This window comes from Hippopotamus amphibius, chromosome 8, assembly GCF_030028045.1.
Source record: "Hippopotamus amphibius kiboko isolate mHipAmp2 chromosome 8, mHipAmp2.hap2, whole genome shotgun sequence".
NCBI classification, from domain to species: domain Eukaryota; kingdom Metazoa; phylum Chordata; class Mammalia; order Artiodactyla; family Hippopotamidae; genus Hippopotamus; species Hippopotamus amphibius.
In genome coordinates, this window is record NC_080193.1 from 82,672,897 (window position 1) to 82,696,438 (window position 23,542).

Genomic DNA, 23,542 nt, shown 5'->3' on the forward strand with positions numbered 1-23,542 from the left:
TTTCTCTACATCTCTCCAACACTTGCTATTTTCCATTTTTTCATTATGGCCCTCCTAATGGGGGTGGTATCTCATTATGGAATTTCAGTGTGACTTTGACTTGCATTTCTCTGATGACTAATGATATTGAGCATTGGCTATGTACATATCTTCTTTGGAGAAATGTATGATCAGATCCTTGGCCCATTCTTCCATAGGGTTATTCGTCTTTTCATTGTTGTGTTACATTGTTACATTTCTTTTTCTTTCTTTCTTTCTCTTTCTTTCTTTCTTTCTTCCTTCCTTTCTTTCTTTCTTTCTTTCTTTCTTTCTTTCTTTCTTTCTTTCTTTCTTTCTTTTTCTTTCTTTCTTTCTTTCAACTTTTGCTTTTAGAGCAGTGTTAAATTCACAGCAAAATGAAGAACAAAATACAGAGATTTCCCTCTACCTCCCCACCTGTAAAAAGTCTGCCATCATCAATAGCCCGGACCAGAATGGTACATTCGTTGCAATTGATGAACCTACATCCACACAGCATAATCACCCAAGTCCATAGTTTACATTAATTAGGCTCTTCATGGCACTTTCATAGATTTGCGTTTAAAAAGCAGCTTAGCCAGGTCTCTCCAGGGAAATGGGAGATGGGTGACCCAGAAGAGAGTCAGAGAATTCCAAATTAGCAGCCCTGAAGTTATGTTTGCGCAGAAAAGTATGTGTGTCTATGCAGACACTCAGTTCTCAATCCTTGAAATCCAGAAGGGGTCTTAACTAAACTACATGACTATCAAGGGCTGTTACTGAAATGTGCTGAGCGTAAAGGTCAATTACATCTACCCTCCTTCTCAGTGTGACCCATGGAGTGAACATAATACAGGGTATGGATAGGACAAATAGCCATTTGTTCATCAAAACCTCTCACACCAGTGCTCTGGGTAACCCCCTGAAGCTGGAGAAAGCAAAGTCCATAGTAATAAAGGAAGGGCGAGTGATTTTTCTGTTACTTGATGCAGTTGAAGATGGGTTGTGTGGGGTACCCAGTGTTTTGGAGCAGCTTAGTGACTTGCTTGCCACACAAAGGACACATTCTGAGGAATTTTCAGTTATGCCAGCCTTCCCTTCCAGCATACCTTTCTGTCTGTCTCTGCCTCAGGCACTCTGAGCTCTCTGACTGCACCAGCCCATCTAACCCTTGGGCAAGTCACCCACAAATCAATATTATTGAGCAACTCCTGTGTGCCACGCCATGTTCTGAAACCAGGGACAAAGACTAGATCTCTTCTTGGGAAGCTCGAGTTCATTCAAGGGTGCTTAATGACATCTCTCTCAAGAAAATTTACATTTGAAAGCATCACCACAAGGCACACCTGTTAGAGGAGGGTGTGGTTGGAGGGAGTTACTCCCACAGAGATCTTCATGTGTCACCACAAGGCAACCACATGCTTTGCTTATCCTTAAAGGTGACCTTGGTCCCATACTGGGTACCAAGGTGAAACCATATAATGCAAGACACGGTAGTTTGTTATGAAGGGTATTAGAGAGCCAACTGATGTTTCATATGGCATTTCTCAAATCTTCCAGAGCCTCTGTCCATCGTGTTTTCTAGAATGTGCTAAAATGATGCCCCATCAGTACCTCTGGCTAACTGAATCCCAGATATCAGAGAGCTGACTCAAGTACACTTATCAACCGCTTAAGAATTCTTTATACCCAAATGCAACCTTGTGTTAAAAGTATATATTGGCTTGGGGAAAACGGCAGGGTCACAAATCTATAAAAATGTGTTAAGAAAACCTAGAATATTGAAGTGACTGACCCAGATCTCTTCAGACTGGTATCCTAGGTACCTCTGCTCTTCCCCACTCCCAGCCCCACATGGAGTTGGAGAACCACCCGGGTGTGACTCAGGATGAGAATTCTTAGAAGACTTTAATCAGATAGCTGGGGACAATGGGCAGGCCAGATGCACGTGTGGCAAGAGTGGAAGCAGAAAAACAATACAAATATAAGTCCACCCCTATACCTGACCCACACTACCGAGAAAGGAAGGCCACAGTCAATTACAGCCAACTCATCCTATGTGATCCCATCCCCTCCCCAGCGCCTTACATCACATGACCCTGACTTATTGGTTTCCAGCTTGTATTATCTGAAACTCCCTTTGTTCACATACTTGTATTCTTTATTAACTTGGTTATTTGCTGCCTCCCACCCCCAACTCAAAAAACTTGTCAGCCCCTCGCAGCCTTAAGGTGGGGCCGGTAAGTTCCCCTCTTAGCCCGGTTTCCAGAACAACGTGAACTGGCCCATAGCAGGCGTTTCATGAATACTGGTTGAGGCATCTGTGAATTCGGAAGCTTATTCCAAGGCCCTGAGTGAGGACTTTGGGCAAAGGAGACTTCGAAAGCCTGGCTCAGGAGATGCTGCGGAGATCCCAGCCACCAGACCGTCTATAAGCCTCTGACCCGATTCCAAGGCTGGAAGGGCGAACTGAGCTCGGCCCGCGCCCACTCGCCAGCCCGGGAAAGTCGGGGCCAAACCAGCGAACGCGGCCAGAGCTCCAGCCTTGCGAGGAGCCTCCAAATGGGGACGAGGGCGGTGGACAGGCCCCGCCCGGAGCCAAGCGGCGGCCGCCCCGCGCCCTCCCTCGCCACCCGCCGGTCCCCGGGGCGGCGGCGACAGTCACGGGTGGCCAACTGAGCCCGGGGGCGGCGCGGGCCGGAGCCGCCCCACGCTTGTCCCGCGGCCTCCGCTCCAGAGGCTCCGCCGCCGGGCCGGGGCCGCGCGCTGAGTTGGCCGCGCGCCCGGGGGAGCGCAGAGTTTGGAAAGTCGTCGCGAAGCTTCGGCGGAGAGCGCGCCGGGGGGGCGGTGGGGGGAGTGGGGGTGCCAGAGAGAAAAACCCGCCTCTTGCGAGTAGAGCGAGGAAGAGTGGGGGAAAGGCTCCGAGTTCCGCTTCCTGAACGGCGGTAGGTAGAGGAGGTCGGCGCCGGCAAGGCCGGCGGGACGCGCGCTCCGGGCCCGCGACGGGCGATGGCCGGCGAGCGGACCCGCAGGTTCACCCGGAGCCTGCTGCGACCCGGACAGGCGGCCGAGCTCCGGCACAGCGCCGCGTCCGCCGCCGCCGTGGCCGTCAGCAGCCGGCAGCAGCAGCGGGTGAGTGCCGCGCGTCCTCCGCGCCTTCCCGCGCGCCCCGGGCGGCCGGGGGCCCCCGAGCCCGGCCTTCCCGAGCCCCTGGCGCCCCAGCCCCTGCTGCCCCCGGCTCCCCGCCTCCCCCGCAGCCCCTCCCGGCGCCCCCAGCGCCACCTCCGCGAGGCAGCGGCGACACCGACGCGTGAGGACCGGGGGCGCGTTTGGGGACCGGGGACACTCAGAGGATCAGCCGCGCGGGCCGCAGAAGCGCAGCGTGGGAGAGGATGTGCCTGGGGTTGGAGGGGGTGAGGAGGTGACGGGGACGCATCGCGAGTCACATGGGCGCTAGGTTGTGGGGTGCCAGAGACCCAAGAGGTGGGGGAGGCTGTGGAGCGGAAGCCCTCGGTCCTCATGTCTGCACGCCCCCTTCACCCCTGGCGACTAGTGCACTGGAGGCGAGGCTGTGATCCGAGGTCCTCGCCAGGGCTAAAGCTGGGAGCCTCACCTGAACGCTATCACGGATACAAATGCACTTCTCACCCTCCTCCCCTCACGGAGTAAAAACCCACAAACCGCTTTATAGGACTCCAGACAGGGCTGAGCGAACCAGAATGGAGGAGACGTGGGTCATTAAGTATCTAGTGGTTTCTGGTATTTTTCTTTGCGGGGTTCTCCCGCCAAGATCGCTTTACTGGTTACTTCCTTATTGAAACGCCTTCTAAGAGAGCTGGGTGATTTCCGCGGGAAATCCCTGGGGCAGCAGCCAGCCGTTCTCTCCTCTGATGCCCAAATCCTATCCATACCTCCCCAGATGTTCATAAGTTCCAGTAGGTGTCACACTCCGGGGTGGAAGTGTCAGGAGGAAAAAAAAAAAAATAACTCTGATGAGAAAGGGAAGCGAGTGGGAACAGCCTTAAAGCGAGACTTGGGTTCCGCAGCCACACTCTTGGCCTGCCTTTGCTGGACCGGAATCCCACGTTGTGGTTTATATTTTCCTTTTTTTGCCAGGAAATATCATTAGGAGTTAAACGACTTCTTTTAAAAGTGTCAAAGAAAGTGTTACTCTTGCCAGTCACCCATCAGGAGGGAGCCAAGAGCTGCTCAGAGCCAGTTCCCACAGCCAGGACTTTTCTCTAAAGCCAGAGGTGGGAAAGTTGAACAGAACGGAAGCTAATTGCCTGGCAGAGGTGAGGCATCAGATGCCCAAGAGGATGGGGGTGATTGGAGTGTGAAATGAGTCGGTGGCCAGGGTGCCTTCTCTTTCACTTACCACTGGCTGCAGTCTGCAGTTACCCAGAGGGAATTCAACTGTTAGCAGACCCTGTGCCAGGGGCTGCCCTGGTTCTGATACCAGCATGCACATTTTCAAGGCAGGAAGGATAAACGGTCAAAAAGAACATTTGAAAAAAAAGGTTCGATTGGAGTAAAAGTGGACATAGCAAAATCTTATGGCATGCATAGAAAATAATTTTTACTTTGGAATGATTACTCAGGATTGTGGCTTTGTCATTCTCTGCCGTTTGCTTTAAGATAACTTTATTTTCCAGTTGATTCATTTTACCAAATCTCAGTAATGTTCTGGTAGAGAAGCACAGAGAAATAAGTAGCATTCAATTGGAATAAACAGCGCTAAATGTTGTTTTCGATTTTTGTTTTGTTTTTAACTGGGTTCTCCTAGAGGTTTTGTAGCACTAGACTTTCTCTAAAGAATATGCATCCTAGATACCTTTGTATGCAGACTCACATATTACTTTCTCCAAATTTATGTCGGACTTGAAATCCTAGGGTACCTTGTCAAAATGAATAAGCTCAATGTCTTAAAAAGAGTTGGGTGATTCGCTGGCAAAGGTGTCCCTGCCTCCCTCTCCTCACTTCAGCACCGTGGCCAACACTCCTGAACTAGCTTTTGCCAAGACATTTCAAGGGATCTTACACATCTAGTCAGGCAGTTTGGGCAGCGATTTTGGCAACACAAAGTCAAGTGCCTGGCATCCATCCCATCAGTTAACTCTTAAAGGAGAACGAGAAGAAGATGCATTCTCTGAGTTGGCACCCAAACTCAGTGGAGTTCTGTGGGGCAGCACATCCCTTTTGAACCAAAAACCTTGTAATTGGACTGTGCAGTGAAGATGAAGCCTCGCTCACATTGATCCACTTCCTTAAGATTCTTTGTGTTTGTTGCTTCAGGTCCTCAAATCCTAGTTGTTAAGGGAGAAAATGAATAGGCTGGGGGAAGAAGATTATGGGTAGCCCACGTCAATACAGCAAGTAGAATTGTGTGTATTGGAGCAAGCTGTCATCTATGGAAAAAATATTTGAGAGACACTAGAAGGTCTTGCTGAGAAAACCTGTCTTGCTGCTAGATTCCTAGAGTACCCTTTTTGAAATCTCTCTTTTGGGGACCAAAATTGTCCAGAGTGTTAATGGAGGGATTGTTGTAGGGTTTGATAAAGATAATAAGAGGTTATTATAAGAATAGAGATTGTCAGATTGACAAGGTAGTTTTGGGCTCTGAGAATCACACACACACACACATATATATATATATATATATATATATATATATATATATCTCATATGAGAACCATATATGTGTGTGTATATATATATATATATATCATACAAACATACACTTAATAGGATAGGAAATCTTCAAAATGTGTTTGGATTATGGAGAGCAGAAAATGAAGGGATGGTGAGTGAGAACACTTACTAGGGGGCCTACTTTAGGGCAGCTGCTGAGGAAAGTAGAGGTGGATTCCAAAGCAAGCTTGATTTCGGGTTTAACCCAAGGCACTGCAGTAGCTCATGTGCAGGCAGGCTCCTAGTGAGGATCCACCTTATTCTGCATCCCTCTTAAGAACAATAATGAAGAATTATCTGCACTCCTGAGTTCATTGCAGCATTTTCCACGATAGCCAAGATATTCCATTACAATGGCTATATAATATTCCATTGTGTATGTGCATACACATACACACACATATTATTCAACCTTAAAAAAGAGGGAAATAGAAGGAAATCCTGCCATTTGTGTAATTATATTACATGAAATAAGTCAGACACAGAAAGACAAATACTGCACGAACTCACTTATGTGTGGAATCTAAAATGGTAAAACTCATAGATGCAGAGAGAGTAGAACGGTGGTTGCTGGGGTGGGGAGGAGAGTGGAAGGGGAAACAAGGAGATGGTCATCCAAGGGTACAGATTGGTCAGTTCTGCAAGATGAATGAGTTCTGGAGCTCCAGGGTACAGTGGGGTGGCAATAGTTGAATATACTGTATTGTACACTTGAAATTTGCTAAGAGGATAGATCTTTAAATCTTCCTAACACAGACAGACAGACAGACAGACACACACACACACCCTGTAACTACGTAGAGGTGATGGATAAGTCATTTTACTTGATTGTGGTGACCTTTCCAGTATATATATATAATTTTATTCCATAAGTATATAAAATTTTTATATGTCAAAGATCTCTCAATCAAGTTGTTGAAAAGAAAAAAAAAGGGGGGGTAAGAACAATAAAGAACAATCATGAGCAAAAGCCATACATTTTGAAAAGAGAAGTATTTCCTCCTTAGTTATCCTAAAATTTTTTCATAGAAAACAAATGAATCACAACTCATGCAAAGGCCAATCTCAGGATCAAGTGAATCGTAAGTATTTTCCTGCCCCCCCCATTCATGGTAGTCCCACAAAGCAAGCTTCTTTAGGGCAGAATCTTAGTTCAGAACTGATTAGGAACATTTCTCCCAGGTCATGACTTGAGTGTTTCATTATTTTGGTTGAATATACCTACTATGTTGGCCTCAAAGTTGTAATGCCACTAATTAGAGATTCTTTTTTCCTAAGAAGCTCTTCCTTTAAAATGTATGAAGTGCATCTGTACTTTCACATGAATTATTTCATTTAGATAGCTTTCTACAGTTTACTAAGCTATAAATTTAGGATCGGTGCTCTTTTCTGCATATATATTATATATGATAGCATTTCAAAAGGAAAATACTAAAAAAAAGTATAGATTACTTTTCTGCTAACACCACCTCGGATCTGTCACTTTGAGAGATATGGACTTTTATTTCTGGAACATGATTGGGTGGGTTAGAGTAATGGAAGACTGAGTAACTGAGAGGGTAAGAAATAACTAGAGTCAGATGATGAGAAGGAAGCATGGGGACAGGTGGAGGTTTACCAAACACCAAATAATCATTTGGTCAATTTTTGCCTAATGCCTTTTATGTGTTTCCTAGATGAGAACATACCACTTTATTTACTTGTATTCTTTAGGACATTTACTCTGTTGTTACACAAAAATTGCTCTGCAATCATGTTTGAATTGTATCCAAATTTATTAACTTTTTTTAAAAGAGGAAACATCCTGCTAGAAGGGATTGTACTTAATCAGTGTGTTTTCACCCTCCCTACCCACCCAGAAAGGCTAAGTGGTAAAGAGAAGAGAGTACTGATTCAATATTACCCCAGATTCCATATCCTCGCTTTGATTTGATGTTTCCTAACTTCCTCTGTTCCCCCGTGGTTCTCCTTTTGATATTTTTGGGAACTTTGAATAAGAAGCAGAACCTTTGACCAACTGAAGATCTCTGATTGAGAAGCAATGAATATGTAAACGTGTTTACAGGGGCAGGACGAATTCTTAGAAGGAAGAATTTCCTCCCCTCTGAATTTTGTGGTATTTAACAGTTGAGAGTAGGAAGAGTTTTAAGAAATTGAGTGGGAGATCCTAGAATTTCCGAAAAATCCCATGCTGGGAGTAAGAGTCAGTGAAAAGACGCAGGAATTGATATTGGAGGAAAATGAAACACTTGTTTTACTGTCAGTATCTAGAGCGAAAGCAATATGCAAAGCAGAGGCCCATTTGTTTGGCATTCCCAGCACCGTCTTGTTTTGTTTTGTTTTGTTTTTGACAGAGTTCTTCATAACAAGGGTGTTTACACTTCAGCAGAAATCACAGGCTTTAGCACAGATCCCAATCCCTCACTGATGTTTTCAAATGAGGAAAGTCCCTAGCCTGGTGAAGAAGTCAGCACAAACTTAGTTTATAAGATCAAGGTTGAATGTTGTTGACTATATCAACTCATGTTTTTGACTTCTCAAGAGCCTTGCAGAAGTAACTTTGAAAATAAATGGTAACAACAGTGGAATCTAGGGAACTTCTACGTGGGTCAAAAAATGAAAGAATGAATAAACATTCTTGCCTGTCTTTTTCTTTACAACTTTTTTCTCTAAGGCCTAGCATAAAAAAGAACAGTAACAAATGTTATATAATAAACCACTTGTTGAGAACCTACAAAGTGCCTGACAGCATTGTGTTTTATTTAATTCTCAGAGCAGTACTATGAGGAAGTCACTGAGTTACACATTACTAAAGAGGCCATTGAGACTCATAGGGTTAATACCTTGCTCTGACTTAAGTAACTGACATGGGACCTCTTTTGCACCCTGAATAGCTCTAAGGTGGAAGACACAAGGAATTGACTTGGGTTGATGGTGCCTTTTGATGGGTAGCTCTACCTAAGAAAGAACTCTGTCCTTCCTGCTGGCATTTCAGAGCACCCATGAGTGGTTGCTTCAGTCTTCCTCTGAGGTTAGAAGTCACGTCAGAGTCTGTTCCAGTTACTCGTATTAATAATAGACCCTCCCAGGGCAACTGGAGCTCAGTTGTTAAGTCCTTAAAATATGAACTTACTCAGCCATCCCCATGCTATCTATCTGGCGAAGCCATAAGCAAATTGTGAAAGAGGGTGGGGTTAATTCTTCTCAAGTCCACTTCTCTCCCGGGACTAGCTGCTTCTCCATTCTCAGTCACTTCACCCACTCCAGCAAGTGCCTGAAATTTTCCAGTGCGTCTTGTGTCCCTGACAATGCGTATTTCCGTTTGTCTAGGTTATGTTGAGATTCTTTTCTTATATGCTATCTTATTTGAAGGAGTGATTCTAAGTGCCTTGCAAAGATGAATATAAGACAGCAACAACAAAAAATATAGTAAGGGGGTAAAAAGCAACATGAACAACAACAACGAAAAGCAACGTTAGGAAAGGTCTGTGTAGTCAGGAGTAGGTCACTGGAGTAGGATCAATATATAAAATGCCTTATCATTAAGTCCTGCGGTCTGGCTAAAGGTGTATCTTAGGGACCAAGTCAAAGAGGAAAACATGATCAGCCATGAGATTGAGAGAGCCGTAAGATAAAAGAAGATAATTTGCTTTTAGACAAGATCAGCTTTAACTTGTACTGAGACCCCAAAGGCAGAACAAAGGGCATCATGATGCAGTGACAGACCCTCATTCCTTAGAATGTGGTCCATGGGCCGGCAGCATTGGCATCACCTGGTTGTTAGAAATGTGGAATCCGTGGCCCTACACTGAACCTACTGGATCAGAATGTGAATTTTAACAAGATCCTCTGATGATTTGTAAGCACATTGAAATTTGAGAAATACACACACACTCACACCCAGAGCTACAATTTTAGCCATATTTTTGCAGTGTACTGTCAGGTAAAGGCAATTGTGTGAGGGTCTAGTACAGCGTGGTTTATTCTGCAACTCTTCGGAAGAGTCTCTTGAGGCAAAGATAAAGTTTAGACAAGCTAGGGATGCAAATGAGATTTGTTCATTGCTATGTGATTTCAGGGAAGTCCCTTGCTTCTTTGCTTCGTATTTTCTCTTTCATTTAGCACCTTAATCATAGAGTGAACTTAAGTTAAGCTTCTAGGTTAAGGGAAAAATGACATAGTTGCAAGCTGAATCTGCAAAGTTCTCAGCCTGGTTATAACCCTAAAAGATGGGTTCCAGGGTGAGGCCAGTGTCACCCCACTAACCAAAGAATTTGAAAGCAGAATCACTCCAACTCAGGTAGTACATGCAATGATGATTACTTATTGCTTTAGAAGATTTATGTTGCCTTATTGAAACCCTTTGTTATTTGAAAATAATTGGTTATATCGGAATATCTGATTGCTGGGATCAGAAAATGATGAACCTTGTTTCTTTCAGTCATTGACTCTCAGCAAACAGATTTTTCTTGTTCACATTTGAATGTCCTAAAGATGGGATTCCATGGAGTTAAAGACCTTGATTTCTCCACATGTTGTAACTAATGTGGTCCAGGAGCCCTTTGATTGGCTGCCCTTCACCACCATCTTGGGACACTCTTTGCTCTCCATGACTGTCCAGGTTGAAGTTCTCTCATGCACTTTGAACTATTTGGCCAGTTTGGGAGTTGGTGCAGGAAATATCAGATCTCGTGAGACTAAAGATCCGAACTCCAAACTTGGCTCTGTGACTCTGCTGAGTCTCTTCCCTTTTTGGAGTCTCAGTTTCCCGATTTGTGAAATTAGGGATTAGATGATCGGGTCCATACATTTGCCATTTCTCTGCCCTGGAGTTCTCACGGCTTCTCCTCCTCGTCCCTTGGGTTTCTCATATGTCATCTCCTCGGGAAGGTCATCTTGGGTTCCCAAATGCAAGCATTTTCCCCAGCCTGCCCCTGCTGCCGAAGTCTCTGACCCATTACTGTGCTTCACTTTCCTCATCGCTCTTACCGCTATCTTTTTTTTTTTAATAGCACATGGTGTTTTTTTTTAAATAAATTTACTTATTTATTTATTTTTACTTATTGGCTGCGTTGGGCCTTTGTTGCTGCGCACAGGCTTTCTCTAGTGGCGGCAAGCAGGGGCTACTCTTCGTTGCAGTGTGTGGGCTTCTCAGTGCAGTGACTACTTTTGTTGCAGAGCATGGGCTCTAGGCGCGTGGGCTTTGGTAGTTGTGGCTCACAGGCTCTAGAGAACAGGCTCAGTAGTTGTGGCACACGAGCTTGGTTGCACCGCAGCATGTGGGATCTTCCCAGACCAGGGCTCGAACCCATGTCCCTTGCATTGGCAGGCAGATTCTTAACCACTGTGCTACCAAGGAAGCCCTCTTACCACTATCTAAAGAGATCTTTCTACTTATGTAATTTCTCATTTCTCTTTTCCAGGCTTTCTGCCTTCAAATATACGTGTCATTAAGAGAAGGGAACTTGTCTATTTCACTACTTTGACACTATATTTACTATATGAAAATAAGGGGTGAGGGGAGTCGTCCTTCCCACTGCAAATGAGTGCTTAAGGAGAGTCAGGAGAGCAGGCTGAAATTATGACTTCAAAATGCCCAGTTGTCAGTATCTGCTAATGATGTTCCTTGAGTCATCTTCTTCATGGTCTGCTTGGTAAGGGGCAGAAATGTAATTAAATAGAAAGATGTTGAGCACATCCTATATGCCAGGTACTCGACTTGTACAATCTCTTTTAATCCTCATGACAACCATATGGCAAAGGATTTCTATTCCTATTTTATAGACGAGGAAAGAGATGCTTAGAGATCAGGAACTTGCCCCAGATCAAATGATCTGGTAAATGATGAATCCAGGAGTCACATGCAGGCAGTCTGACTCTGGAATCTGTGTTCCCCACGATTACTCTATTCTGCAGACCAGGTCCACCAGGCAGGCAGGCAGATCTCATTAAACATGCAGTTAGCATCCATGTGAGAGAGCAAAGAGAAAAGGAAACCTCAGAGTACTGGCCATAGGAAGAGGTTTTTGAAAAGAGTTTCTAGCAAGAGAAGAGCTGCGCTTACTTTTGCTCTGCCGAACAATTTTTCATTTATGACATCTCAGCAGAGTGGGACACTGGGAGTGACACCAACTTTGGACACTATCAGTGTGGTTCTTCCCCAAGGACAGGACTGGCACGGAGTGTGTTAAGCTTTCCAAACAATGGCTCCTTCATCTCTTGAAAGGGGCATCATTTGATTCTTGTCCTTCTGTAGAAATACATTTCTGGCACCATAAGCATGGAGTAGTTGTATTGCAGCATTACATCTGTTACATTGTCTTTTGTAGTGTTGATTTTAATGTTCATGTTTACAAAGGAGAAGATTTTTTTTTCCCCACTAAAGTGAGATTTGTTCACCTCTTATCATTCACAGCAGTGTCAGTGGGCTGGAAAGAAATGCTTGTGTTTGCTGGACTCGACATGTTGACCTACATTAAATGATGTAGAAATAATAAAATTTAATGAATGTGACTGAGTTTGTGGCAATAGAGTAAAACACTTGCCTTTGAGAACGTTAACAATTTGCAATTGGATTGCTGTGGAAATGTCTGCCTCTGAGAATAGCAGAATTAATGGACCCGAATCATCAAAAGTTCCTTTAATTGTGCTGCTAAATGTGAAAATTGTCAGTTTTTCTAATTCAATTTCAGCATAACCTCCTCCCCTGACATGTAGATTTGTGGAAGCAAGGCAGCTCTTTACATTAAACACCAAAATGGCAGAGTTTAACAATAGAATATGGAAGAGGGTCTATTGACAAAGATGACACCATTTATGATGGCCACAATGAGCTTTTCTTCATACAATTATTTTAGTAATTACCAATCTAAATGACTAATTAAAGCTGTCAAAATGACCAGTGACTTTGAGACTTTCAAAACACACATTGTATAAACAGAACACAGTCCTGAACATCTGACTTGGCAAACAAGCAAACAAAAAACTTAACAAAATTTACTATTCAATGAAATATGATAATTAAGTTATTTTTGAACACTCATTGTTTATTTAATTAGCTCTTAAAAGCCCCTTTGTCACACTCTTCAGAAGGAGAAAATGGGAATTAACTACAGCTGAGTAACCTTCACAAACATGAAAGTGATGTCAGAGCTCAGTCATTTTTTTGAAGAAGAAAACACGAATCTGGAGAACTAATATTTAAAGTCATTTACTTTCATGTTTTTTACATTATTTATTTTAAAATCAGACATTTGTTCAAAAGAGGATTTTATTTCCCAACGAAAAGTGTTCCAGTTTGCTTTAAAGCATGTCTATCTACATAGCTATAAAAGCTCCCTGTGAAACTGCCAGTAATAAAATTTATTGGCATACCAATATACACAGATAAGATTCTTTCAAGACCTTTTCTGAGTGCTAACAGGGAAGGTTCATTTATTAACTTCCATTTTTTGAAGTCAAAAGCCATTATGTGGTTGCTATTCAATCAATTTGAAAAATGTATCTTTTTATCATTTGGAAGCAGTGGTTTCCAGGCTGTGTAACCTTGGCCATGTTTTTAAGCTTCTTTGGGTTTCAGTTTCCTTGTCTTGAAAATGAGAAGACTGGAAAGTAAGACCTTTAAAGATGCCTTAGTTCTAAAAATCTAGGGAGTTACTATTTTTTTTTAAGAGGTTTTCATAGAGGATTCGATTTTTTTTTTGTTTTAATAACACCATTACTAATTAAAATAGCCGATTTTAGCAATTGGAAGAATGACTCCAAATGATCTACAAGCAAATTTGTATTTCCGAGATGAAAATGGTAGCATAAAGTTGTTATTTGAGGATGTAGGGAAGGGAATACCTGTTTATACACCCAAAGGACGGGGCTAGTGGCCTCAGAATTGACAAAGGTGGGCGCGACAGGTTCCTCCCACCCAGTGGAGGCTCAGAGGCAAGCATATCAACTCATTTCCTGCTTTCTGTTCCTGCAGAGAATGGCAGGCTCCCTCTACTTTAAGACCATGAGCTCTCTGGTTCCCACGCACAGTCTTTGTAATTGCAGCTCTCTGGCTTAACGTCTGTGCCAAGCTCCTCTTAGCACCCATGCGACTACAGTATAGACCAGGGTTGGGGAAGTCTGAACCATCCTCCACGCTCCATACCTTCTCCCTGCCATCGAAAAGCAGCAAGAACCTCTCTTTCTCAAGTTCCTTCTCTTTCACCTCCTTCTCACACCTGAGAAAGGTGATATGATCTGTCACTGCCCTGGTGTGATTTCCGAGGTGTGGAAAAGACAGCAGTCTTCCTTCCTTAATCATTCTGCCAGCAACCTGATCCCTAACAAGATCCAGCATATTTCATTCAGCAGTTAGAAGTCAACCTTAAAGACACAACACAGGCCATTGACTTGAGTTCATACGGAAGTGTAAATCCATTCTCCAGCAGGTGCACCTTGGAAAGAGCCTTTAAAATAAAAGGGCATAAGAATGGGAGGTTTGTACCAGAAATAACATTTCATCCCTTACTGGTAGCTAGTCAGATCTCTGGCATGTAAATGTATGACACATGTCCCTGTTGCCTCCTCTGGACCAGGAGGATGAAGTGTGGTTTTGCCCTCACATTCCCAAAACCCTGAGAGACCTTCCTGGATAGGCACTGTGGTTGTTTGTTCCATATTTCCAAGACAGCAGAATGCCTGGCATACAGTACGTATTTATTAAACTCTTGTAAAATGTAAGAAGGAATGTCACCCTGGGAGCTGACAGAAGTACAGGTTAGGCGTGTGAAGGGAAATCTAAGTGCCTGATTTGCAGTAAAGAAATTCTCAGGTATGTTTGAGAAGAAATATCTTGGTGATGCAGTACAAGCATATAGAATCTGCTCAGTTGTCACAAATTGAATTGAAGTAAGCTGAACAGAATTGAATTCAAGATTCCCACCAGAGGCTACTCGAGAAGGATAAAAAAAATCAAAATGTTGATTGGCATGAATGGATATTCTTGGATAAACAAGACTCAGCCCAGCAGGTGTTAGTGTTGTTCTAACACCAGCTCCTCCCCTTGTGGGCGCCTCGGTGGCACACACAGGCTTCACTGTTTGGCCAGGGATGTCATTGTCATTCCCTGAGATGCTGTTAGCAGTCACAAGGCTGGTACAGAATAAAACTCTGGGCGGGCTGCAGCAAATGATTGATTAAAATGCAGGAAGTGTGGGCGACAGAGTTTTGACAGCAGTCCATTCCCAGTCCCATGATGGAGAGCGATTTATGTTTTCAGGAAAACCCTTCATCAATCACCAGAGCTGTACGATTTTATCAGTGAATGTGAGTGCTATTTTAGTTCTTTAAAAACTCTGCTTCTTTTCTTTAGGTCAAGGAGACTGTTTCAGAGGGTCGTAATAACTGTGCCCTATGTTCTCTTTTTAATTCCGATTTTCATCTAATAGTCTCTTTTTACAGCTGTACTTTGAAAACTTTTATTAAATTAATAACTCAAAATATAGAAAATAATTGGGGAAAAAAAACAAAACAGTGATCACCCATAATCTCACCACCCACTGGTAACAGCTTTTGGTGTGTTTATTTGAAACATTTGTCTGTTCACAAAAATATCCTTTGACACACGTTTAAGCTAATATTGAATATTTAACTTTTTAATGCGTGTTAAGTGACAAGCTAAATTTTGTCCTGAGAATTCTTTTCTTCTGGTGTTTATGTATACTAAGTCCACATGAAATGTCTGTTGGGAATAAGGAAAGAGAAATGATGCTATAGTTCTTGATGTCCTACCATCATAAACATTTAGACCTAGAGGAAAAGTTAGTGTAAATCAGAAAAACAAATACTGTATGCTAATGCATATATATGGAGTCTAGAAAAATGGTACTGATGGACCTTGGAGAATGGACTTGAGGACACAGTGGGGGAAGGGGAAGCTGGGACGTAGTGAGAGAGTAGCATTGACATATGTACACTACCAAATGTAAAATAGATAGCTAGTGGGAAGCTGCTGCAGAGCATAGGGAGATCAGCTCGGTGCTTTGTGAAGACCTAAAGGGGTAGGATAGGGAGGGAGGGAGGGAGTCACGGGAGGGAGGGGATATGGGGATATATGTATACATATAGCTGATTCACTTTGTTGTACAGCAGAAACTAACACAATACTGTAAAGCAATTATATCCCAATACAGATTTAAAAGTTAAAAATAAAATAAAATAAAATAGATGAGGAAGCTGAGTCACAGGGAAGTTTACATAGATACGGTTAGGGTGACAGAGCAGGGTTTGATGATCTAAACTCGGTGCCTTTTCTCCCTCAGCCCAGGGCACCACCAGAAATATTATTTAATGTCATAAAATGAAAGTCTAGAGTTTTACTCATATTTCCGTGGGGCTTTCCAGTAAAAGTGAATAAGTCCTAAACCCAGTAGAGCACTGCTTTCAAAGGCGTTTCAACAGTAAACATACACTTAACCTGAGCGCACACACGTGACTTACTTCCTGAACATGTGAGGTGGGTGTTACCTGTTGCTGCTGAGACTCCATGACCTGTGGGTGGCAGCAGGTTGAAGTCGTGTGTCTCTGATTTGTGAACGCAGGGAAGGGTGCGGTTGTGCCCCTAGTGTATGCCATTCCTGTAAGCTGACACGATGCCTTTTGCCACCACCTCGAGTGATCTGAATGGTGACATATGATCTCTCAGAGCCCAGAGAAGTGATCAGAACTTGACCAAGTCTGGGCTTCTGGGACTTTGTAGAGATACCAACAGTGTCACTGGATTTCTATTGCTATCTTAACAAAATTACAACAGATTTGTGGCTTAAATAACACAGGTGTATTATCTTCCTGTAGCATAGGTAGGAAGTCCACAGCAATCTCACCAGGCTATAATCAAGGTATCAAAAGGGCTGCGTCCTTTTCTGCAGGCTGGAGGGGAAAATGTGTTTCCTCCTCATGTGGGCTGTTGGCAGAATTTGGGGTGACTGTAGGGTCAAGGTGCCCATTTTCTTGCTGGATGAAAACTGAAGGCCATTTCCAGCTTCTAGAGGCCACCACATTCCTTGGCCATGGCCCCTTCTTCCATCTTTGAAGCCAGCAATGGTGGATCAAGTCCTGTATGTATCACAGCTCTCTGACTCCCTCTTCTGTTTTCCTCTTTTGTTGTTCAGGACTCATGTGATGATGTTGAGCCCCTGGATCATGTAGGATAGTCTCGCCATCTGAGTGTCTCAGTGTCTTAAGGTTAAGACCTTAATCACATTTGCAAAGTCCCCTTTTCCAGGAAAGTTAGCATATTCCCAGGTTCTGGGGATTAGGAGGTGGACATCTTCGGGGACCTTCACAAATACATTTAGAAGGATTATTAAAAGGACAGATTCCTCCCCAAGTACTATTTTCTGATCCTAACATGAAGTGGAGGAAACAGTCTTTTGTTAAAGACCAGAGTTCACTTCCAAAACCTGAGCTTTTCTATTTGTGTGGTCTGGATGAAGGTAACACACCTTAGCTTTTCTCCTTGTAAGTTAAGGAGACACAAAATTCTCATGAGGATCAAATGATAACATGCCTTAGGGTTTTTTAAGCGACCTTCATGTTCATTGTCATAGCTGTCACCCATCTAAGGGAAACATTGCTCATTTGCTTTTGTGCCCATCTGCCTAGGAATGGGCCTCTTGGAATGAGAATCACTCTGACTCAGTAGGTGACAGACTATCACCAAAAGTGGCTGTAGTGGAGCCTGCCTTGGGCATTCAGGGGACTCTAAACCCTGTTGGAGGTCGGTTTAGGGCCTAGTCTCTGACCAGGCCTCATTATTTTATGTGAGAATAACTTTAATCCATGGTAGATCTCAAATCTACCAGACCCTGAACTTCCTTCTCCATATTTTCTTTAGTATCATGTATTGAGGAGCCTGGTGGGCAGGACCAAATACTCTGTGCATCCGTTCCCAACAAGCTGTCTACAGTTTTGTGTGCATGGCCTCAACCATTGCTCAGAAAGAGAGGCTGAAACTATCTTTTATCATTTTACCTAGTGGCTAAAGGAACCATTTAATATAAGCAGTCTTACTCAAAATGCCATCTTTGATTGATTAATAAGCAGAGACTCAGTACATTTTTGGGCACAGAAGAGTGAATCAAGAATTCTTCAATATATTTTCAGTTCACAGAATACCTCGAGGGGAAATGGACCACTTAATGTGGAGGTTCACCAGAGATCTAGCCTTAGAGCTTCTCTCTGCCTTTCCCCAAAACCCTGCCTCCTTGGTTCATCCTCCCACAGATTCAGCCACTCACCTATGCACTGATGTTTCCAGCTCTGTCTCCACTTCATGCTCTGTATCTGAGCCCTGCCCACTGATGCCTCTATTCTGGAGTCCTCTAGTTACTGCAAACTCAACAGGATCCATATCTAACACATCTTTTCTTGCCTCATAAATCTGTTCTTCTTTTTTCCTGAGTTTTACGTCTCAGTGGCTCCTTTAATCTCAAACTGAAACCATGCTGAATTATTTCCACTCCCTGCCACCCTGCGGGGGATCGTGCTCCAAGGGCCGACAACTCCTAAATATTTCAAGCATCTCCCTGACCTTCGTGATCTAGGTAAGTCGCTTGAGATTTCTTCCCCAGATGGTTTATTGCAAGGTCCTTGAGGTTGTTTTCCAATGTTCTAACTACTTCCCGCCTCTGGTCTCCCCACTCAGTCATCCACCTTCCTCACTTCGTCTACCTTATCTCGTGAGCTCAGAGTGCTGATCATGATACGTTTCTTCCTGAGGGTCACTCATGCTCTTGATGACTGCCCCAGTGGGTTAAATCTCACCTGGTTCCAACCTACCTTTCCAGCCTCAGTTTCTAGTAGGTTCTTTCCTCACTATACACTATAGCCACTTACGGTTCTGGGCATTTCCCACGGATGCCATGCACTTTTCTGCCACCAGCTGCTCTTCTTTCTCTTCTTGTTCAGGTCCTACTTGCCTTTCGAGACCCAAGTCACATTTTCCTTCACCTGTTACCCTCCGCTGAGTCCACAGACAATTTCTTCCTCTTCTTTGTTTCCATAGCATTTCTTGAATATGTGAATTACTTTTCATTTTAATGGTTTAGTTATTATCTCATCTCATCAGACAGTTACAAAAGATTCTTGGTTAAATGGATGGAGAGATGTCTGTGCACATTTACAGTTCTTTTAAATGTTCTAACCACTCCATGTCCTTTTGAAAGGGAAATGTACTGCAAATATTGTTGTGCAAGAGAAGCAGTAAGGCATTATCTTTCTCTTCCTTACTTAGATGCTTAAATATTACCTAGCTTTAGAAATAATAGCCCAGCATTCAGTCCGATGCTTCTGGAAAAAAAAATGTAACAGGTTCAGAATTTTTTTAAAAGGACCCATTTTAATTATTGCCTTTCAATGAATGGATGTGACTATAAGGAAAAACTTCATTTTAGGTCTGCGATTTCTTTATTTTTCAAAGTGCACACCCTATCATTTCTCATTGGAATTTTTAGCTCCTTGAACATTTCCAACATTTCTAAATATTTTTTCTAGTTGCAGTGAGTTATAATAAATTAGACATTAAATTTTTATGAATTATTCAGTTTGCTGCGGGAAATATGGAGACATTAAATTACCCCAGTGCTAACATTGAAAATCTTTGATGCGATAGTTCCGGATCCCAGCCTCTCTTTGCTGCCTGGGTCAAAGGCCTAGGGGTCACCTCTGAGCACCTGGTGTGCAACACATACCTGTAAGGTACAACCTTGCAGTAGTCTTTCCCAGCCCAAAATGCTCCCTTCTTCCTCAAATGTCTTCTCACACATCATTTCCTCCAGGAATCCTTCCCTCATTTCCAGCCAAACCCTAGTAAGCTTGAATTGCGCTGGGTACCCGCCTCCTGTGGCAAATATTGGTTTCCTGGTTATAAGTTATGAAATGCTTCATATGTGAAAAGAATATTTGGAACATATATTTACTCCTGAAAGTCTACAAATGAAAGTATTGTTTATGAAATGCTATGAGCAGCATCTTCACAGGCCTCTGTCTGCCTCTCCTCATCCCAAGCTCCTCCTTCCTGGGAAGTAGCTGCTAAACAAAATGTCTTTGCTATTCATTCCCCTGCTTCATTTTTCTTTTTACTTTTTTATTTTGAAAAGCATTCAGATTTATTAAAAACTTGTAAAAATAGTGGAGAAAATCTCATATAGCTTTCTCACCCAGATTCCCCAAATCTTAACATTTTACCACACAAAATTTATCGTTCTCTTTCTCTCTCTCTCCCCAACCTCTTTTTGTCTCTCTGTTTCTCTCTCTGTCTCTTTAACACACACACACACACACATACACACACACACACACACACACACACACACGGTATTGTTTTCTTGAAACATTTGAGAATAAATTGTATACCTGATACTCTTTTACCTCAAAATACTACTTCAGGTATATTTCTTAAAGCAGTTCTCTACATACCTATACTATAATGATCAAAATCAAGAAATTAGCATTGGTACACTAATAGTATCTAATCCATAGAACCTTATTAAGATTTTGCCAATTTACACACCATTTTTTTCTGGTGCAGAATCCAAGGATGACATTGCATTTAGCTGTCACATCTCCTTAGTTTTCTGTAATCTGAAACAGTTTCACAGTCTTTCTGTGTCTTTCTTGACCGTAACACTTTGAAAGACACAGGTCCACTGCTTGTAGAACAGCCATCGGTCTGGTTTTAGACAGAGGCATTCTTGTGATTAGATTCAAGCTATGCTGTTTGGGGCAGATGTGTAGCAAAAGCCATGGAGTATCCTCATTTCAGCCTATGTGGTGAGGACATGATGTCAGTTTGTCCCATTGCTGGTCACTTAATTATGTTGATATCTGCCACATTTATCCTCTAAAGCTACTAGGCTCCTGCCTAAGTCAGCTAAGCAGCTATAACAAAACACCATAGACCAGGGGGTTTAAACAACAAACGTGTATTTCTCACAGTTCTGGAGTCTGGGAAGTCCAAGATCAAGGCACGGGCAGATCTAGAGTCTGATGAAGGTTCTCTTCCTTGTTTGCAGAATGCTGTCATCTCAGTGCATCCTCATGTGGTGGAGAGCTGAGAGGGAAGCAAGCTCTCTGGGAGTTTCTTAAAATGTCCTTAATCCCATCGCGAGGGCTCCACCTCCATGACCTAGTTACCTCCCAAAGGCCCCACACGTTCAGGAGACTAGGGTTTCAACATAAGAATTTGGGCAAGGGGAGAGGAGGGACACAAGCATTCGGTCCATAGCAGTTCCTACTATAACTAACCAGTAACTTGTGGAAAGACCCTCTGAGGCTCCTCTGCTTCTACATATACTTTAGCCACTGTTTCAGCATCTGGAGATGATACTTTCCTGAAGCATTTATTGCAGTGGATGGACATTTCGGTTATTTCCATTCTTTTGTTTTGTTTGCTATTTTAAAATCTCTTGGTGCATAAATGCAGAACTTCTCCAGGGCACACCTTCTTCAACTTTAGCAATGCTGCCAGTTTGTCTTCAAAAAGACTCTATCACTTTTCATTCTCACACGCACTTCCTAAACTAATTGGCAGACTTTTTAATTTTTGTCCGTTTGATGGCTGTAAGATGGTATCATATTACTGATTTCTCTTGCATTTCCCTGTTCACAAAGTAGAGCATCTTTTTAAATGGTAACTGACTGTTAACGTTTCCTTTTCACACTGACAATTTAGCATTTATTTGGGAGATTTGAGTTTATATCAACAAATGTTCCAAAAAGTAATGGTAGGATTATTAAAATTTTTTTTGTACAGGAAATTTTTCGAATTTAAGTTGTGCTTTGAAGTTTTGTTAGCATTTTCTCAAAACTGTGTTGGTAGTTAGGCTCAGTCCCCTTCCACCATCAAGTTCATGGACTTCATTATTCACTACATAAGTGTCCTGTATAACATTCTCATAATGAAATTCACAACAATAAATGCAAGCAGGTGTCTCTGTTTAAGAAAATTCCATGTATTTGAACTTTTGCCAAAATCTAGGGACAGAGGGCTATTTGGGCCACAGAGTTTCCTGCTGGCCCCAAGCATCTCCTTTGCAAATGTTTTGTTCAAATCAAACAGAATTGAACAGTATAAAAATGTTTTACTCATTACCTTTGAGTTGTAGTTAATACCCAGCCTGAAGTCTCAAATTTTTCCAGGCACAAATTCTAATAGTAGTATTTAGTTTTTATGTTAGAAGATTCTTCTTGATTTTCTGTTTAACAGTTAAGTTCTATACTTGCATGACAATGTGTGGTTGTGCAAGTGAGTTTGATATAAATGAATGACTCGTTTTTTACTGTCACTGGGCTGCTGTTGATCAGGATCGTGACTCAGAGCTGGGTGTGGGACCCAGTGGTATGGATTCTGGCTGGCAAAATTAAACCTACAAGAAACAGGTGAAAGGGCACCTGCAGAAATGGAGCCAGGAGCTCAGTCTGACCCAGCCAGAGAAATAGGCTGAGTGGTTAAGTAACTCACTCAAGATTACACAATTTTAAGTGGTAAAGAGAGTTCTCAAGCTCCAGAACTCACAATGTTAGCTACTCTGTTGTAAAATACTGTGTATGTGTGTGTGTGTGTGTGTGTATGTGGACTGTACAGCATTATTCATTGTAGGGCATAATGTTAAAACTGCATAATTAGGAAAATGCCATTTTTAATGTTATTGAGTATAGAGTCCAACCTCATTTGTGTCTTTTTTTCACTTAGTAATCGGAAAAACAGTTTCTACAAAAGTTCATTGAAAATAACTTATTGAAAGGAAAAATTTATAACTTTTTAGAACATCCTAAATTGTTTAATGTCCGGGTGCCATCTTCATGTTATGTGGTGAACTTGCAGCTGACTCACGTTCCCAAAGTGAACCGTACCAGTTTCATTATGCTAACATGACTGTTTATCTCTAGGAGTGGTCTTGAGATTCCTGAAGAGCACAGACACTCAAATTTGTATGTCTTGGAGAATAGCTGGAAGAGAAATAAAACAAACAAACAAAACACTAACAACAAACCTTTATGACTCTTTCTTCTATCCTCTATCCCAGCTGAATTAGGAAATCAAATTGCAAATTCAAAACAGCTGAAGTCTACCAATGTATATGATTGTATACAATCTGCTGCAAGTAACAATCTGCTGCAAGTATTTGATGTGCAGACCTCACCACAGAATAGAATGAAGCTCCACCCCAGAGGGTGCAAGGTCTTCAGGGATAAATCCTCCCTTGAGTTTCTCTTTTTCCCACATTTCTCCCGCCTCTTTAACAACATGTTTTAAACAAATAAACTTCATTCAAATAAACAGTAAAGGCAGTTTTAAATGGGGAAATAGTCATAAACAGGCATCCTGGGGTGGGTAGGTAGGGCCATAGATTGGGGTGAGGAGCCATTAGTATTTGCATAGCTTTATCAGAAATGCAAGATTGATGAACTGATGATTTACTCACTAGTTAAACAACTGCCTAGTACTGTGGTCAAGTTCTCTGATGGGCACAGGACATACTGCTGAACACGACATTTAGGATTCCTGCCATTTATGGTCCCTGTCACATTAGTTGTTCAGCACAAGACAAAGCTCCCCAAATTCCCTCACAGTCAGCAAACGCCCTTGATTTTTGTTCAACTCTCTCCCAAAGTGTAGTTCCTGAAACAAATTACTGCTTGTTTTATCTTTGCAGAAGTCTTTAAAGCCAATGAATATAAACAATATATTTGTGTGTCACGTATACATTCCATCACATTTATGGAATTGTCTTCATACAAGTGCAAGAAGGGTGTGTATGTATCTGAAACACAAGATTCTTGGGAATCTAAACCAATTCATTTTCTTTAATAG

The 23,542-nt window shown here is 42.5% G+C and overlaps 1 protein-coding gene across 2 annotated transcripts in view; it reads left to right on the forward strand.

Annotated features, from left to right (window-relative positions):
• The first annotated feature begins 2,961 nt into the window (after positions 1–2,961).
• DOCK10 (dedicator of cytokinesis 10) overlaps positions 2,962–23,542 on the forward strand; it is a 261,399-nt gene continuing 240,818 nt past the window's right edge. For both annotated transcript variants that reach the window (XM_057744533.1, XM_057744534.1), the window contains exon 1: positions 2,962–3,129. In XM_057744533.1, the coding sequence (XP_057600516.1) occupies positions 3,007–3,129 (123 nt within the window). In that variant the 5' untranslated portion in view covers positions 2,962–3,006. The remainder of the gene's footprint in view (positions 3,130–23,542) is intronic.